At 44.3% G+C, this 19,385-nt stretch overlaps 1 protein-coding gene across 5 annotated transcripts; it reads left to right on the top strand.

Moving 5' to 3' along the window:
• The first annotated feature begins 436 nt into the window (after nucleotides 1-436).
• Nucleotides 437-15,968, top strand: enpp5 (ectonucleotide pyrophosphatase/phosphodiesterase 5). Of its 5 annotated transcripts, none has more exons than XR_004207179.1 (7): nucleotides 437-628; nucleotides 4,487-4,634; nucleotides 5,217-5,885; nucleotides 7,684-7,836; nucleotides 8,733-8,912; nucleotides 9,124-15,697; nucleotides 15,728-15,968. XR_004207179.1 is itself a non-coding variant. In XM_031815766.1 (6 exons), the coding sequence occupies exons 2-6, from the start codon at nucleotides 4,505-4,507 to the stop codon at nucleotides 9,516-9,518; spliced, it is 1,527 nt and encodes a 508-aa protein (XP_031671626.1). In that variant the 5' UTR covers nucleotides 437-628; nucleotides 4,499-4,504; the 3' UTR covers nucleotides 9,519-15,968. The 5 variants fall into 5 exon arrangements, 2 of the variants coding, with proteins under 2 accessions (XP_031671626.1, XP_020331146.2); XR_004207181.1 differs by having other exon boundaries at nucleotides 9,124-15,714; nucleotides 15,772-15,968; XR_004207180.1 differs by having other exon boundaries at nucleotides 9,124-15,714; nucleotides 15,745-15,968.
• The last annotated feature ends 3,417 nt before the right edge of the window (nucleotides 15,969-19,385 follow it).

Genomic DNA, 19,385 nt, shown 5'->3' with positions numbered 1-19,385 from the left:
TTGATCTGGACATTACCCCCGCGCCCCTCCAGCTGACCCTGCGTGACAACCACGGGGCGCACCCCACAGTTTGGGAACCAGTTGGTTACAGTGTCTCTGGTCTATTCAGTAGATCAGGGTTTCGCAAACTCGGGTCCTGCCCCCCATCTCCCGGTGCACGTTTTTTTTGGGGGGGGGGTGGGGGGGTGCTAGCACTACACAGATCAATTGTAGTGATCAAGCTTTGGTTATTTTGGGGTGGGGGCAGGAACCGAGTTTGAGAAACCCTGCGGTAGGGCTCGGTACCGTCGGGAGGGTGTCTTTAGTAGACGACAGTGTGTCTGGGTAATGAATACAGAGCTCCATTACGTCATTCAGACAGGTGCTTTTTTACTCAGTGTTTTCAGACTATACAGCAACTGTCCATTTAGCACTTGCAGCATAGCTTTTATAGTTGATGCACGTCGATAACTTATATTACGCTAACATTTAATTAAATAAGCCAGTATTCAGTCTCTTGAATAGAATAACATTTGCGCTTTGCAATTGGAGACTGCTGTATATGGGCGGGACTTCCTTGTAGCCAACACTGTTTATTTGTGCGTGTTGCAGAAATAGCAGAGAGATCTTGCACAGAGCAGATAAGAAGGTACGTTTGACTTTAGTTCGTCTTTTTAGTCTTTATAAATATCCGCACTCTAAAACGACGTTTAATCATTTTGAATCTTCATCTCGACCATTATACATTATTATGAACGTCTCCCTTTGACCGTGTTATGGGTGACTGTTGGGCAGCAGTCACTTCGGGGATAGTAGCTAACAGCTGATTATGAATACCATAATAATACCATTTTGCAGTAGGTAACTACCGAGCTACTGCTAGCGGTATATTGGTTACATTCCCGACTGTTGCATTATTGGGAGGTCGGTCGAGGTGACCGCTGTCATTTAGATGCAGTTTGTGCCCAGTAACCCTCCGGGTAACTCATAGGTAGCTACATCATAACAGTCCTACTGTCTGTCGTTTTACTCGTTGCAATCTGATGTCTGCGGTGCAGCTGTGAGTGGGTTTGCTTTAGCACTCGTTTCATATGGATTGTCATTGTTTGTAAATTTTGAATAAGAGTGCAGTAATAAACACGTTGTGCAACATCATTCTACTGTACACTGTAGCAGTAACACAGGACTAGTAGCCGTCTCTTCTCCAAGCAGATAGGCCAGGCTACTGTAGCAAGTCACCAACGTGTTTGTAAACAAGCCAAGGAGGATACATAGCGAAGTGCACGTAGACACACTACTGGACACTCAACACTGTCTATATTAACCACAGCACTGTATTCAACACTGTATTCAACACTGTCTATATCAACCACAACACTGTATTCAACACTGTCTATATTAACCACAACACTGTATTAAACACAGTCTATATTAACCACAGCACTGTATTCAACACTGTCTATATTAACCACAGCACTGTATTCAACACTGCCTATATTCACCACAACACTGTATTCAACACTGTCTATATCCACCTCAACACTGCCTATATTCACCACAACACTGTATTCAACACTGCCTATATTCACCACAACACTGTATTCAACACTGCCTATATTCACCACAACACTGTATTCAACACTGCCTATATTCACCACAACACTGTATTCAACACTGCCTATATTAACCACAACACTGTATTCAACACTGCCTATATTCACCACAACACTGTATTCAACACTGCCTATATTCACCACAACACTGTATTCAACACTGCCTATATTAACCACAACACTGTATTCAACACTGTATTCAACACTGCCTATATTAACCACAACACTGTATTCAACACTGTCTATGTTAACCACAACACTGTATTCAACACTGTCTATGTTAACCACAGCACTGTTTTCAACACTGTATTCAACACTGTCTATGTTAACCACAACACTGTCTATATTAACCACAACACTGTCTATATTAACCACAACACTGTATTCAACACTGTCTATATCCACCTCAACACTGTCTATATTAACCACAGCACTGTATTCAACACTGTCTATATTAACCACAGCACTGTATTCAACACTGTCTATATTCACCACAACACTGTATTCAACACTGTCTATATTCCCCACAACACTGTATTCAACACTGTCTATGTTAACCACAACACTGTATTCAACACTGTCTATGTTAACCACAGCACTGTATTCAACACTGTATTCAACACTGTCTATGTTAACCACAACACTGTCTATATTAACCACAACACTGTCTATATTAACCACAACACTGTCTATATTAACCACAACACTGTCTATATTAACCACAACACTGTATTCAACACTGTATTCAACACTTCCTATATTCACCACAACACTGTATTCAACACTGCCTATATTCACCACAACACTGTATTCAACACTGTCTATATTAACCACAACACTGTCTATATTCACCACAACACTGTATTCAACACTGTCCATATCCACCACAACACTGTATTCAACACTGTATTCAACACTGCCTATATTCACCACAACACTGTATTCAACACTGCCTATATTCACCACAACACTGTATTCAACACTGTTTTCAACACTGTCTATGTTAACCACAACACTGTATTCAACACTGTCTATGTCCACCACAACACTGTCTATATCCACCACAACACTGTATTCAACACTATGTTAACCACAACACTGTATTCAACACTGTCTATATTAACCACAACACTGTCTATATCCACCACAACACTGTATTCAACACTGTCTATATTAACCACAGCACTGTATTCAACACTGTCTATATTAACCTCAACACTGTATTCAACACTGTCCATATTCACCACAACATTGTATTCAACACTGTATTCAACACTGTATTCAACACTGTCTATATTAACCACAACACTGTATTCAACACTGTCCATATTCACCACAACACTGTCTATATTAACCACAACACTGTCCATATTCACCACAACACTGTCTATATCCACCTCAACACTGTCTATATTCACCACAACACTGTATTCAACACTGTCTATATCCACCTCAACACTGTATTCAACACTGTCTATATTCACCACAACACTGTATTCAACACTGTCTATGTTAACCACAACACTGTCTATATTCACCACAACACTGTATTCAACACTGTCTATATTCACCACAACACTGTATTCAACACTGTCTATGTTAACCACAACACTGTATTCAACACTGTCTATGTTAACCACAACACTGTATTCAACACTGTATTCAACACGGTCTATATTCACCACAACACTGTATTCAACACTGTCTATGTTAACCACAACACTGTATTCAACACTGTCTATGTTAACCACAACACTGTATTCAACACTGTATTCAACACTGTCTATATTAACCACAACACTGTCTATATTAACCACAACACTGTCTATATTAACCACAACACTGTATTCAACACTGTATTCAACACGGTCTATGTTAACCACAACACTGTATTCAACACTGTCTATGTTAACCACAACACTGTATTCAACACTGTCTATGTTAACCACAACACTGTATTCAACACTGTATTCAACACTGTCTATATTAACCACAACACTGTCTATATTAACCACAACACTGTCTATATTAACCACAACACTGTATTCAACACTGTCTATGTTAACCACAGCACTGTATTCAACACTGTATTCAACACTGTCTATGTTAACCACAACACTGTCTATATTAACCACAACACTGTATTCAACACTGTCTATATTAACCACAACACTGTATTCAACACTGTCTATATTAACCACAACACTGTATTCAACACTGTCTATATTAACCACAACACTGTATTCAACACTGTATTCAACACTGTCTATATTAACCACAACACTGTATTCAACACTGTCTATATTAACCACAACACTGTATTCAACACTGTCTATATTAACCACAACACTGTATTCAACACTGTCTTCAACACTGTCTATATTAACCACAACACTGTATTCAACACTGTCTATATTAACCACAACACTGTATTCAACACTGTCTTCAACACTGTCTATATTAACCACAACACTGTATTCAACACTGTCTTCAACACTGTCCATATTCACCACAACACTGTATTCAACACTGTATTCAACACTGTCTATATTAACCACAACACTGTATTCAACACGGTCTATATTCACCACAACACTGTATTCAACACTGTCCATATTCACCACAACACTGTATTCAACACTGTCTATATTAACCACAACACTGTATTCAACACTGTCTTCAACACTGTCTATATTCACCACAACACTGTCTTCAACACTGTCCATATTCACCACAACACTGTATTCAACACTGTCTATGTTCACCACAACACTGTATTCAACACTGTCTATATTAACCACAACACTGTATTCAACACTGTATTCAACACTGTCTATATTCAAAATTGCACTATATTTCACACTGCCTATATTCACAATAACACTGTACTGCAGTTTGTATTACAGGGTGGTATGATGTTGTGGAGCGTAATGCTGGGTTGCAGCTCACGAAGAGGAGGAAGCTGCTATCTGGGATGGCTTCTGACCTTAACCCTGACCCTGCCTCTGGCCTCCCTACAGATGGACCACCATGGACACCAAGGTAGGGTCAGGGAGCATGGAGTAGGGTCAAGGACCCAGGGTCAGGGAGCATGGAGTAGGGTCAAGGACCCGAGGTCAGGGAGTAGGGAGCATGGGGTAGGGTCAAGGCCCCGGGAGCATGGGGCAGGGAGCATGGAGTAGGGAGCATGGGGCAGGGAGGATGGGGTAGGGTCATGGGGCAGGGAGCATGGGGCAGGGAAGATGGGGCAGGGAGCATGGAGTAGGGTCAAGGACCAGGGAGGATGGGGTAGGATCAAGGACCAGGGAGGATGGGGCAGGGAGCATGGAGTAGGGTCAAGGACCAGGGAGCATGGGGCAGGGAGCATGGAGTAGGGTCAAGGACCAGGGAGCATGGAGTAGGGTCAAGGACCAGGGAGCATGGGGTAGGGAGCATGGGTGAGGGTCAAGGACCAGGGAGCATGGGGCAGGGTGCATGAAGTAGGGTCAAGGACCAGGGAGCAAGGGAAAATGCAAGAGATATACATTGCCTACCCCTTTACTAGCAGTGTTGGTCCCTCTTGTTGCAGGCTTTATGTTGCCTGTTGTCATTCTAACATTATCCTCTCCTCTCTCTATACCCCAGGACACCCACTCCATCCTCACCACCAGGCCACCAGAGGGGCTCGCCCCAAGCTACTGCTGCTGTCCTTCGATGGGTTCCGCTGGGACTACGTGGACCGTGTCCCCACCCCTAACTTCCATGCCCTGATGGAGGAAGGGTCAATAGTTGAGCAGGTTGAGAACACCTACATCACTAAAACCTTCCCTGACCACTACACCCTGGTCACCGGGCTGCATGCCGAGACGCATGGCATCGTGGGTAACGAGATGTACGACCCAGACCTTAACGCCTCCTTCTCCATGGAGACGCATAGCGCCTACGAGCCACGCTGGTGGGCTGGGGCAGAGCCTCTGTGGGTGACCAATCAGAAGCAGGGTGGGCGGAGCGGCGGGGTGATGTGGCCGGGGTCGGACGTGGAGATCGGGGGGGCGTACCCGTCACGCTACCTTCCGTACAACGCATCGCTGAGCTTCGAGAGGCGCGTGGAGACGATGGTAGCCTGGCTGATGGGGGAGAGGCCAGGGGAGGGGGTTCGGTCTGTGCAGGGGGGTGTGGACTTTGGCGTGTTATACTGGGAGGAGCCTGACGAGAGCGGTCACAATCTGGGCCCAGAGAACCCTCTAATGGACGCGGTCATTGCTGATATCGACGACAAGCTGGGCTTCCTCCGCAATGAGCTGCGCAAGATGGGTCTGTACCTGCTGCCTATGTACATTATACATTAGCAACCCCTTATCTAGATCATAATGTTCCCCCCTGCAATGTCTATTTGTATAGGCACAAGCACTGTGACAACTGTTCACCCCCCCCCCCCCCTTCCAGTATTAAACTGTTCACCCCCCTTCCAGTATTAAACTGTTCACCCCCTTCCAGTATTAAACTGTTCACCCCCCCTTCCAGCATTAAACTGTTCACCCCCCCTTCCAGTATTAAACTGTTCACCCCCCCTTCCAGCATTAAACTGTTCACCCCCCCTTCCAGCATTAAACTGTTCACCCCCCCTTCCAGCATTAAACTGTTCACCCCCCCTTCCAGCATTAAACTGTTCACCCCCCCTTCCAGCATTAAACTGTTCACCCCCCCTTCCAGCATTAAACTGTTCACCCCCCCTTCCAGCATTAAACTGTTCACCCCCCCTTCCAGCATTAAACTGTTCACCCCCCCTTCCAGTATTAAACTGTTCACCCCCCCTTCCAGTATTAAACTGTTCACCCCCCCTTCCAGCATTAAAATGTTCACCCCCCCTTCCAGTATTAAACTGTTCACCCTCCCCCTTCCAGCATTAAACTGTTCACCCCCCCCTTCCAGCATTAAACTGTTCACCCCCCCCTTCCAGTATTAAACTGTTCACCCCCCCCTTCCAGTATTAAACTGTTCACCCCCCTTCCAGTATTAAACTGTTCACCCCCCTTCCAGTATTAAACTGTTCACCCCCCTCTTGTTGGCAGAGAGAACATGTTGCAGGTTTACATCTTATTTCCTGCTATTCTACACATTTTGTCATGGGGTACAGAGAACATTTTGTCATGGGGGTACAGAGAACATTTTGTCATGGGGTACAGAGAACAGTTTGTCATGGGGGTACAGAGAACAGTTTGTCATGGGGGTACAGAGAACAGTTTGTCATGGGGGTACAGAGAACAGTTTGTCATGGGGGTACAGAGAACAGTTTGTCATGGGGGTACAGAGAACAGTTTGTCATGGGGGTACAGAGAACAGTTTGTCATGGGGTACAGAGAACAGTTTGTCATGGGGGTACAGAGAACAGTTTGTCATGGGGGTACAGAGAACAGTTTGTCATGGGGGTACAGAGAACAGTTTGTCATGGGGGTACAGAGCACATTTTGTCATGGGGGTACAGAGAACAGTTTGTCATGGGGGTACAGAGAATAGTTTGTCATGGGGGTACAGAGAATAGTTTGTCATGGGGGTACAGAACAGTTTGTCATGGGGGTACAGAGAACAGTTTGTCATGGGGGTACAGAGAACAGTTTGTCATGGGGGTACAGAGAACAGTTTGTCATGGGGGTACAGAGAACATTTTGTCATGGGGTACAGAGAACATTTTGTCATGGGGGTACAGAGAACATTTTGTCATGGGGTACAGAGAACATTTTGTCATGGGGTACAGAGAACATTTTGCAGTTTTAAAGCATATTTTCATGCAATTCTATGTATTTTGCCATGTTTTATGTGTACTCGTGATATTTGAGACACTCGAACATTACTACAAAATCTATGGGCTAAAAAACATGAGCTGACTGGGATAGTTAATCTGGACATTTCTGACCAGCTATACATAACTCTCTAAGGTCTGCAATGACTGACACGACAAGAGGAGCTGATGATGCACGACCCAATTTAGAAAGATTACCTTGTGCTTTAATCAATTTAGCAAGAAACGCATGTAATTGATCAATTCACAAAATAAATATTTAATTATTGGTCAATTTAAATGTAATTAGTTGTGTTTTGACTGCATTCCTAGGTCTGTACGAAAGTGTGAACCTGATTGTGACCAGTGATCATGGCATGACCCAGCTCTCCAAAGACAAGGTGATTGAGCTGGACCAATACCTGGACAGAGACCTCTACACCTGGGTGGACAAGAGTCCTGTGGTGGGGATACTGCCTAGAGACGGTAAGATCCTGGGGATGCTGCCTAGAGGAGGTAAGATCCTGGGGATGCTGCCTAGAGGAGGTAAGATCCTGGGGATGCTGCCTAGAGGAGGTAAGATCCTGGGGATGCTGCCTAGAGGAGGTAAGATCCTGGGGATGCTGCCTAGAGGAGGTAAGATCCTGGGGATGCTGCCTAGAGGAGGTAAGATCCTGGGGATGCTGCCTAGAGGAGGTAAGATCCTGGGGATGCTGCCTAGAGGAGGTAAGATCCTGGGGATGCTGCCTAGAGGAGGTAAGATCCTGGGGATGCTGCCTAGAGGGGGTATTACCTAGAGACTGTAAGATCCTGGTGATGCTACCTAGAGACGGTAAGATCCTGGGGATGCTGCCTAGAGGAGGTACTACCTAGAGGAGGTACGATCCTGGGGATGCTACCTAGAGGAGGTACGATCCTGGGGATGCTACCTAGAGACGGTAAGATCCTGGGGATGCTGCCTAGAGACGGTAAGATCCTGGGGATGCTGCCTAGAGACGGTAAGATCCTGGGGATGCTGCCTAGAGACGGTAAGATCCTGGGGATGCTGCCTAGAGACGGTAAGATCCTGGGGATGCTGCCTAGAGACGGTAAGATCCTGGGGATGCTGCCTAGAGACGGTAAGATCCTGGGGATGCTGCCTAGAGGAGGTAAGATCCTGGGGATGCTGCCTAGAGGAGGTACTACCTAGAGACGGTAAGATCCTGGGGATGCTACCTAGAGGAGGTAACATCCTGGGGATGCTACCTAGAGGAGGTAAGATCCTGGGGATGCTACCTAGAGACGGTAAAATCCTGGGGATGCTGCCTAGAGAAGGGACTGTCCCACATTTCCTGTAGGTACATTAGAGGAGGTGTATAGTAACTGTCTCACCTGTCCTGTAGGTAAGTTAGAGGAGGTGTACAGTGCGCTGGTTGAGGCCAATCCCAACATGGTGGTGTATAGGAGGGAGCAGATCCCCGAGCGTCTCCACTACCGTCACAACAACAGGATCATGCCCATAATTATCGAGGCCAAGGAGGGCTGGACCATCACCCAGAACAGAACCACAGGACCACACATGTGTAAGGAAATACTAGATCAACTAAATTCCAATTTTGAAATATGCAGTATTATTGTAACTCTCAGACTTTCACAAATCCAGATCTTTAGGCTGTCCGTTAAACATTTAGAGTTACCAATATTAGGATTCAGTCCACAATGACAGCTAATTAACAGTAAACGTGTTCTACATGTTTTAATCCTATTTAATGCTGTTCTCTCTCTGTTTCACAGTGGGTAACCACGGCTACGACAACACCCTACCCAGCATGCATCCTGTCTTGGTGGCGCGTGGCCCCGCCTTCCGTCAGGACTACGTGAAGAGTTCCATGCGTTCCGTTGACCTCTACCCCCTCATGTGTCACATCCTGTCTGTCCGGCCCCGCCCCAACAATGGTTCTCTAGCCCGGGTTATGGACCTCCTCTCCGAGCCCTCCCCCCCCACACACTCCACCCCGCTGGAGGGCAGATACCAGCCTTCCTTCGCCACCGCCCTGGGCGTGGTCCTGGGGGTTGTCATGGTGACAGGGTTCCTGGTGGTTATCGTCAAACAGATGACGCTCCGACAACTACCCAGCAGGCAGAGCGAGATGGCCCAGCCGCTATTACTTGAAGAACTACAGCTTTAGAGGAGAGGAGAGGAGAAGAGAAGAGAAGAGAGGAGAGGGAGTTAGGAGAAGAGAGAGAGAGAGGAGGAGAGAAGAAAGTAGAAGGAGAGAGAGAAGGAGAGGAGAAGATGAGTCAGTGTGGTGGTGGAGGAGGAGAGGATAGAGTGTGGCATTGTTCTGATGGTTATTTTGTTGTTTATCTCATCAGAGAGGAGCAATAACAATAAGAACCAATAGTACACTGGACACCAAGCATAATAAGTGAGTAAATCTAGTATGTGGTTGAGTTGTTATGCTAAGCCGTACAGTTACTACTTTAGTCCATGGAGTTGTCGTCATGACTACCACGTTACTGCTTTAGTCCATATAGTTGTCGTCATGACTACCACGTTACTACTTTAGTCCATGTTGTTGTCGTCATGGTTACCAGGTTACTGCTTTAGTCCATGTTGTTGTCGTCATGGTTACCAGGTTACTGCTTTAGTCCATGTTGTTGTCGTCATGACTGCCACGTTACTACTTTAGTCCATGTTGTTGTCGTCATGGTTACCAGGTTACTGCTTTAGTCCATGTTGTTGTCGTCATGACTACCACATTACTATTTTAGTCCATATAGTCGTAGTCATGACTACCACATTACTATTTTAGTCCGTATAGTTGTAGTCATGACTACCACATTACTACTTGTTCCTGTTCAGTACTTAGTTATCCTCTACTTCATAGGAGATCATCTTTCTATTATATGTGCAATAATGTTGTTTTATATATGTTAGTCTGTAGGGGGTGTGTTTCTGTACAGACGCATGTGTATTGCCCCTATAAAGTGTTAGAATCATAAACCACTAACCATTCAGGGCTTGACATTCAGGTACATTTGTCAGTGGCACACCTTTCCAGTACCAAGTGGAAAACTACTGTCCCGAATGAGAAAATGACTGGCTGGGCCAAGTTATGCACACACAATTTGAATCATGGGTGATTTCATGTCTGGGCCCTTTTTTAATTTCTATATAGCCAACTATACAATCTGATATTTACACTGGTTGTTTGGAGAACAAAAGTAAAGCCACCCCTCTCAGTGAGGACATATAGCCTTAACCTTTAAAGAAAATGTCATAAATTAGCCCAATAACATATTGATGAAATGTAATATCTTCAGGGCCTATATAGTAAATGGTGCTTATTAGAGGCCGGTATGCTATTTTAAAAATAAGCATTATCACCTGTAGCCTGATACACCATGGTGACTACATGGTGACTACATGGTCTTCTGTCTGATGCAGCATGGTGACTACATGGTCTCCTATCTGATGCAGCATGGTGACTACATGGTGACTACATGGTCTCCTGTCTGATACAGCATGGTGACTACATGGTCTCCTGTCTGATGCAGCATGGGGACTACATGGTCTCCTGTCTGATGCAGCATGGTGACTACATGGTCTCCTGTCTGATGCAGCATGGTGACTACATGGTCTCCTGTCTGATACAGCATGGTGACTACATGGTGACTACATGGTCTCCTGTCTGATGCAGCATGGTGACTACATGGTGACTACATGGTCTCCTGTCTGATACAGCATGGTGACTACATGGTCTCCTGTCTGATGCAGCATGGTGACTACATGGTCTCCTGTCTGATACAGCATGGTGACTACATGGTCTCCTGTCTGTTGCAGCATGGTGACTACATGGTGACTACATGGTCTCCTGTCTGTTGCAGCATGGTGACTACATGGTGACTACATGGTCTCCTGTCTGATGCAGCATGGTGACTACATGGTCTCCTGTCTGATGCAGCATGGTGACTACATGGTGACTACATGGTCTCCTGTCTGATTCAGCATGGTAACTACATGGTGACTACATGGTCTCCTGTCTGATGCAGCATGGTGACTACATGGTCTCCTGTCTGCTGCAGCATCGTAACTACATGGTGACTACATGGTCTCCTGTCTGATGCAGCATGGTGACTACATGGTCTCCTGTCTGATACAGCATGGTGACTACATGGTCTCCTGTCTGTGTCAGCATGGTGACTACATGGTGACTACATGGTCTCCTGTCTGATACAGCATGGTGACTACATGGTCTCCTGTCTGATGCAGCATGGTGACTACATGGTGACTACATGGTCTCCTGTCTGATGCAGCATGGTAACTACATGGTGACTACATGGTCTCCTGTCTGATGCAGCATGGTGACTACATGGTCTCCTGTCTGATGCAGCATGGTGACTACATGGTCTCCTGTGTGATACAGCATGGTGACTACATGGTCTCCTGTCTGATGCAGCATGGTGACTACATGGTCTCCTGTCTGATGCAGCATGGTGACTACATGGTGACTACATGGTCTCCTGTCTGATGCAGCATGGTGACTACATGGTCTCCTGTCTGATACAGCATGGTGACTACATGGTCTCCTGTCTGATGCAGCATGGTGGCTACATGGGGACTACATGGCCTCCTGTCTGATACAGCATGGTGACTACATGGTCTCATGTCTGATGCAGCATGGTGACTACATGGTCTCCTGTCTGATGCAGCATGGTAACTACATGGTGACTACATGGTCTCCTGTCTGATACAGCATGGTGACTACATGGTCTCCTGTCTGATACAGCATGGTGACTACATGGTCTCCTGTCTGATACAGCATGGTGACTACATGGTCTCATGTCTGATACAGCATGGTGGCTACATTGTCTCCTGTGTGATGCAGCATGGTGACTACATGGTGACTACATGGTCTCCTGTCTGATACAGCATGGTGACTACATGGTCTCCTGTCTGATACAGCATTGTGACTACATGGTCTCCTGTCTTATACAGCATGGTGACTACATGGTTCCCTGTCTGATACAGCATGGTGACTACATGGTTTCCTGTCTGATACAGCATGGTGACTACATGGGGACTACATGGTCTCCTGTCTGATACAGCATGGTGACTACATGGTCTCCTGTCTGACACAGCATGGTGGCTACATGGCTGAAGCATGGGATTTATCCTCTGCATTGTTTACCCCAATGGGTGAATCATTAGCTAGATCAGACTCTAAATATGATCTTGTTGCTTGTTTAAGGTATGAATAAACTCCCACTAGCATAGTAAAATCTTGTGAACACATAATTTAGGAATGTTGCCCTGTGACTGGGTTTATTAGAACACAGCATATAGGAATGTTGCCCTGTGACTGGGTTTATTAGAACACAGCATTTAGGAATGTTGCCCAGTGACTGGGCTTATTAGAACACACTTCTTTCCACCCAGCTGAGGAGTTGAGAGCTCTCACCATCTGACAGTTGATATTCAGCTGATAAATAAACCACATAGATCATCTGGAATGTAAATCTGTTTTTTTAAACAATTATTTGTGTGTGTGTGTGTGTGTGTGTGTGTGTGTGTGTGTTAAAGAAAAGCACTTTTTTTTGTACCTTTTTTAAAATTACATCAAATTGATCAGAAATACAGTGTAGACATGACTATTGTAGCTGGAAACGGCCTTCTAGGCAGAGTTCCTCTGTCCAGTGTCTGTGTTCTTTTGCCCATCTTAATATTTTATTTTTATTGGCCAGTCTGAGATATGGCTTTTCTTTGCAACTGACGCGAGTATCTAGGCCATACTGTGACGGGGCTTACTCCAGATGGAATTTCAGGCTTTGCCTCAGCTTGGAAACCAAATGCTAGTTGATAACAAGTGTGAATCGTCAGACGTCAGGAAGATTGTCAAGAATTAAATCCAAATATAAATCATTATTTTCTGTTTTGTAGTTTGGAAATGTACTGGGCCAAATGGGTCATGTGAAAGCTGGTTTTAATTGGCCCGGTGAGCTCGGCAGAAGTTGCCAGCTCGCAGGCCTGAATGTTAAGCCCTGCCCATTAGTTGGTGATGTCATAACCATTCGCTGGTGAAAATTGCTATATGTTTTAAGGACTGTGATGTGTGAAGTGCAATAGGTTTTAAGGACTAGGAGGGATTCTTAATTTAGGAGGGATTCTGAATAATATGTGTAATTCTTAACTTTCTGTGTTGATAGTTGACTACTGAGTTGTGCGGTCTGAGAGGCCATTTTGCGCTAAATTAACTGAATCGTGATGAAGGGGGAGCAGTGCGATGAAGTGCTGTGTAGGACATGTATGTTTTTGCACTCTTTATTTTCAGAGCCTTCAGAAAGTATTCAGACCCCTTGACTTTTCCATCATTTTGTTACGTTACAGCCTTATTCTAAAATGGATTAAATAGCTTTTTTTCCTCATCAATCTAGACCCAATATCCCATATTGACATCACGATACCCCATAATGACATCACAATACCCCATAATGACATCACAATATCCCATAATGACAAAGCAAAAACAGTTTTTCTGAAATGTTTGCAAATTTATAAAAAAGCAACAAATGAAAACATTTACGTAAATATTCAGACCCCTTTACTCAGTACTTTGTTGAAGCACCTTTTGGCAGCGATTACAACCTCAAGTCTTCTTGGGTATGACTTGCCTAGTTAAATAAAGGTTAACCATATATTTATAAATTCCAGCTTGGCACACCTGTATTTGAGGAGTTTCTCCCATTCTTCTCTGCAGATCCTCTCAAGCTCTGTCAGGTTGGATGGGGAGTGTCGCTGCACAGCTATTTTCAGGTCTCTCCAGAGATGTTCGATCGGGTTCGAGTCAGGCTCTTGCTGGGCCACTAAAGGACATTCAGAGAATTGTCCTGTTGGAAGGTGAACCTTCGCCCCAGTCTGAGGACCTGAACGCTCTGGAGCAGGTTTTCATCAAGGATTTCTCTGTACTTGGCTCCGTTCATCTTTCCCTTGACCATCACCAGTCTCCCAGTCCCTTCTGCTGAAAAACATCCCCACAGCATGATGCTGCCACAACCATGCTTCACCGTAGGGATGGTGCCAGGTTTCCTCCAGACGTGACACTTGGCATTCAGGCCAAGGAGTTCATTCTTGGTTTCATCAGACCAGAGAATCTTGTTTCTCATGGTCTGAGAGTCCTTTAGGTGCCTTTGGCAAACTCTAAACGGGCTGTCGTGTGCCTTTTACTTAGGTGTGGCTTCCGTCTGGCCACTCTACCATAAAGGCCTGATCGGTGGAGTGCTGCAGAGATGGTTGTCCTTCTTGAAGGTTCTCCCATCTCCACAGAGGAACTCTAGAGCTCTGTCAGAGTGACCGTCTGGTTCTTTGTCGCCTCCCTGACCAAGGCCCTTGTCCCCTGATTGCTCATTTTAGGAAGAGTCTTAGTGGTTCCAAATTTCTCCATTTAATAATGATGGAGGCCACTGTGTCCTTGGGGGACCTTCAATGCTGCAGAAATGTTTTGGTACCCTTCCCCAGATCTGTGCCTCGACACAATCCTGTCTCTGAGCTCTACGGACAATTCCTTTGACCTCATGGCTTGATTTTTTTGCTCTGACATGCACTGACAACTGTGGGACCTTTATATAGACAAGTGTGTGCCTTTCCAAATCATGTTCAATCAATTGAATTTACCAACGTGGGTGGACTCTAATCACGTTGTAGAAACATCTAAAGTATGATCAATGGTAACAGGATGTCTGAATACTTAGGTATTATGTGTAGATTGATGGGGATTCTTTGTTGTTTTAATCCATTATAGAATAAGGCTGTAACATAACAACATGTGGATAAAGTCTGAATAAATTCAAATGTAAATGCTTTTTGATGTTGATAACTGATAGGTGCCTCAACATGTGTTTTAATGTATTCAAAGAGTTGACATAGAGTTGCTTCCTACTCTGTCATACCTTTTTATTGTATTGATGCTATAAATCATTGTAGTAGATTTATTTCATTCAGATTATTGAGTGGTAGAAAATGTCCTTTTTTGTGCGATTTTTGTTAGACTCAATGATTGATTGATTTAATGAACACCAGTGCCCAAAAAAATAGACAACTTCACTGTGATGTAATAAATAAGGAGACACTCAGAAAGTATTCAGACCCCATGATTTTTCCCACCATTTTTTTTTACAACCCAGTCTAAAATGTATGAAATAATTTTCCTCTTCAATCTACACACAACACCCCATAATGAACAGTGTTTTTAGAATAAAATAATCAAATGTATTAAAAAATAAAAACTGATTTTTTTTTGTTGATCTAATATTAATAAAAAGGAAAGTAATATCTCAGTCTAGCGTTTTATATCTTACAGTATTAGAGGTGTTGTAATTAATGAGGTATGATAAAGAGGTGTTGTAACTAATGAGGTACGTTAAAGAGATGTAATTAATGAGGTATGATAAAGAGGTGTTGTAACTAATGAGGTACGTTAAAGAGATGTAATTAATGAGGTATGATAAAGAGGTGTTGTAACTAATGAGGTACGTTAAAGAGATGTAATTAATGAGGTATGATAAAGAGGTGTTGTAACTAATGAGGTTCGTTAAAGAGATGTTGTAATTAGTTATGTACATTAAAAGGAGAATCTGGGCTTGTTTTCGTCATGTCTGAGGTATTTCCATGTTATACTGATTTGCACTGTATGTTTTTGTGGGTGTACAGTCACGGCCAAAAGTTTTGAGAATGACACAAATATTAATTTCCACAAGGTTTGCTGCTTCAGTGTCTTTAGATATTTTTGTCAGATGGTACTATGGATACTGAAGTATAATTACAAGCATTTCATAAGTGTCAAAGGCTTTTATTGACAATTACATTAAGTTGATGCAAAGAGTCAATATTTGCAGTGTTGACCCTTCTTTTTTAGGACCTCTGCAATCTGCCCTGGCATGCTGTCAATTAACTTCTGGGCCACATCCTGACTGATGGCAGCCCATTCTTGCATAATCAATGTTTGGAGTTTGTCAGAATTTGTGGTTTTTTGTTTGTCCACCCGCCTCTTAAGGTGGACCACAAGTTCTCAATGGGATAAAGGTCTGGAGAGTTTTCTGGCCATGGAACCAAAATATCGATGTTTTGTTCCCCGAGCCAATTAGTTATCACTTTTGCCTTATGGCATGGTGCTCCATCATGCTGGAAAAGGCATTGTTCGTCACCAAACTGTTCCTGGATGGTTGAGAGAAGTTGCTCTCGGAGGATGTGTTAGTACCATTCTTTATTCATGACTGTGTTCTTAGGCAAAATTGTGAGTGAGCCCACTTCCTTGGCTGAGAAGCTACCCTACACATGAATGGTCTCAGGATGATTTACTGTTGGCATGACACAGGACTGATGGTAGCACTCACCTGTCTTCTCCGGACAAGCTTTTTTCCGGATGCCCCAAACAATCGGAAAGGGGATTCATCAGAGAAAATGACTTTACCCCAGTCCTCAGCAGTCCAATCACTGTACCTTTTGCAGAATATCAGTCTGTCCCTGATGTTTTTCCTGGAGAGAAGTGGCTTCTTTGCTGCCCTTCTTGACACCAGGCCATCCTCCAAAAGTCTTTGCTCACTGTGCGTGCAGATGCACTAACACCTGCCTGCTGCCATTCCTGAACAAGCTCTGTACTGGTGGTGCCCCGATCCCACAGCTGAATCAACTTTAGGAGACGGTCCTGGCGCTTGCTGGACTTTCTTGGGCGACCTGAAGCCGCCTTCAAAACAATTGAACTGCTCTCCTTGAAGTTCTTGATGATCTGATAAATGTTTGATTTAGTTGCAATCGTATTGGCAGCAATATCCTTGCCTCCGAAGCCCTTTTTGTGCTGTGCAATGATGACGGCACGTGTTTCCTTGCAGGTTACCATGGTTGACAGAGGAAGAACAATGTTTCCAAGCACCACCCTCCTTTTGAAGCTTCCAGTCTGTTATGCGAACTCGATCAGCATGACAGAGTGATCTCCAGCCATGTCCTCGTCAACACTCACACCTGTGTTAACGAGAGAATCACTGATATGATCTCAGCTGGTCCTTTTGTGGCAGGGATGAAATGCAGCGGAAATGTTTTTGGGGGATTCAGTTCATTTGCATGGCAAAGAGGGACTTTGCAATCATTTGCAATTCATCTGATCACTCTTCATAACATTCTGGAGTATATGCAAATTACCATCATACAAACTGAGGCAGCAGACTTTGAAAATTTATATTTGTGTCATTCTCAACTTTTGGTCACGACTAGACATGGTTGTCCCTGTTCGATAGAGTCATTGGAAGTCTTTCAGTGATGTTCCTATGGGTAAATTCATTGCTAAATATACAAGTCAACACATTTTTTCCAATCTCTGAAAGTCTACAATTTGTGTGGGGCGATGCTTCATCCTTCCGTCCCTCCCCCAAGGCTTTTTTGAATAGGAAGCTGACGCTAACAACATAATCCTTTGGGTAGAACCGTAAGAACTGACTAGACTACAATGGCTTCATGTGATTCCTTTCATCAACACAAATTTGCCGATGGAGCATCTATTAGCTACATGCTGATGTTCAACCATGAAACCACGTTTCAATTGAGTTAGTCTTATTTGCTAGCATTAGTTAGCGTGAATCAAAGATAGAACGAACAAACGTTTACTGTTGCTACCACCTCTTCAATGTCAAAGGTAAAGTTGATTGACGGCTATATCATTTAGCTGATGGCTTTCAGAGTTCAATACAGGACAGTAACGTCCAGCTAGACTTGCAAGCTTGTTAAGTACCTCTAATCGAGAATTATCCGTTTTCTTGTGAAGGGGGGAAAATGATGGTATCGCACCACTTCTCAGCTTTTGTCGAAATGGATTCCCCATCCATTCAGCCTGAAAATCCTTCTGCTCTTTGGTCACCGTAAGCATCATTCTTGATAGCCGCAAGCCACTGGCAGCATCGGGGTAAGTCTCTGCTATTTTATTTTTATAACTAGGCAAGTCCGTTAACAACTTCTTATTTACAATGACGGCCTACCAAAAGGCCTCCTGCAGGGACGGGTTAAAAATAAAGGGTCAATATAAATATAGGACAAAACACAGATCACCACGAGAGGCAACACTACTTAAAGAGACCTAAGACAACAACCTAGCAAGGCAGTAACACATGACAACACGGCATGATAGCAACACAACATAACAACATGGTAGCAACACAACATGGTAGCAGCACAAAACATGGTACGAAAATTATTGGGCACAGACAACAGCACAGACAACAGCATAAAGGGCAAGAAGTTAGAGACAACAATACATCACGCAAAGCAGCCACAACTGTCAGTAAGAGTGTCCATGATTGAGTCTATGAATGAAGAGATGGAGATAAACCTGTCCAGTTTGAGTGTTTGTTGCAGATCGTTCCAGTCGCTAGCTGCAGCAAACTGAAAAGAGGAGCGACCCAGGGATGTGTGCTTTGGGGACCTTTAACAGAATGTGGCTGGCAGAACGGGTGTTGTATGTGGAGGATGAGGGCTGCAGTAGATATTAACACAGCCAGACACAGAGCACAGCCAGACACAGAGCACAGCCAGACACAGGGCACAGCCAGACACAGGGCACAGCCAGACTCAGAGCACAGCCAGACACAGAGCACAGCCAGACTCAGAGCACAGCCAGACACAGGGCACAGCCAGACGCAGGGCACAGCCAGACACAGAGCACAGCCAGACACAGAGCAAGGCCAGACACAGGGCACAGCCAGACACAGTGCACAGCCAGACACAGAGCACAGCCAGACACAGAGCACAGCCAGACACAGAGCATGATAACACATCAGTGAAAAAATAAATATGTACCAGCACCAGTCAAAAGTTTGGACACATCTACTCATTCAAGGGTTTTTCTTTATTTTTACTATTTTCTACATTGTAGAATAGTAGTAGAAGACATCAACACTATGAAATAACACATATGGAATCATGTAGTAACCAACAAATCAATATATATTTTAGATTTGCGATTCTTCAAAGTAGCCACCCTTTGCCTTCACTAAACTGAATAAAAAGAAGA

Source organism: Oncorhynchus kisutch, unplaced genomic scaffold (genome assembly GCF_002021735.2).
Source record: "Oncorhynchus kisutch isolate 150728-3 unplaced genomic scaffold, Okis_V2 scaffold606, whole genome shotgun sequence".
Lineage (NCBI taxonomy): Eukaryota > Metazoa > Chordata > Actinopteri > Salmoniformes > Salmonidae > Oncorhynchus > Oncorhynchus kisutch.
This window is presented reverse-complemented; position numbering and strand designations above follow the sequence as displayed.

What these genes read in the sequence shown, in the direction of transcription:
- enpp5 (XM_031815766.1), top strand. Translation starts at nt 4,505, where the DNA reads ATGATGTTGTGGAGCGTAATGCTGGGTTGCAGCTCACGAAGAGGAGGA. An exon ending in GGACCACCATGGACACCAAG is followed by an intron (nt 4,635 to 5,216) that starts GTAGGGTCAGGG and finishes TCTATACCCCAG; the next exon opens with GACACCCACTCCATCCTCAC. An exon ending in AACCACAGGACCACACATGT is followed by an intron (nt 8,913 to 9,123) that starts GTAAGGAAATAC and finishes TCTGTTTCACAG; the next exon opens with TGGGTAACCACGGCTACGAC.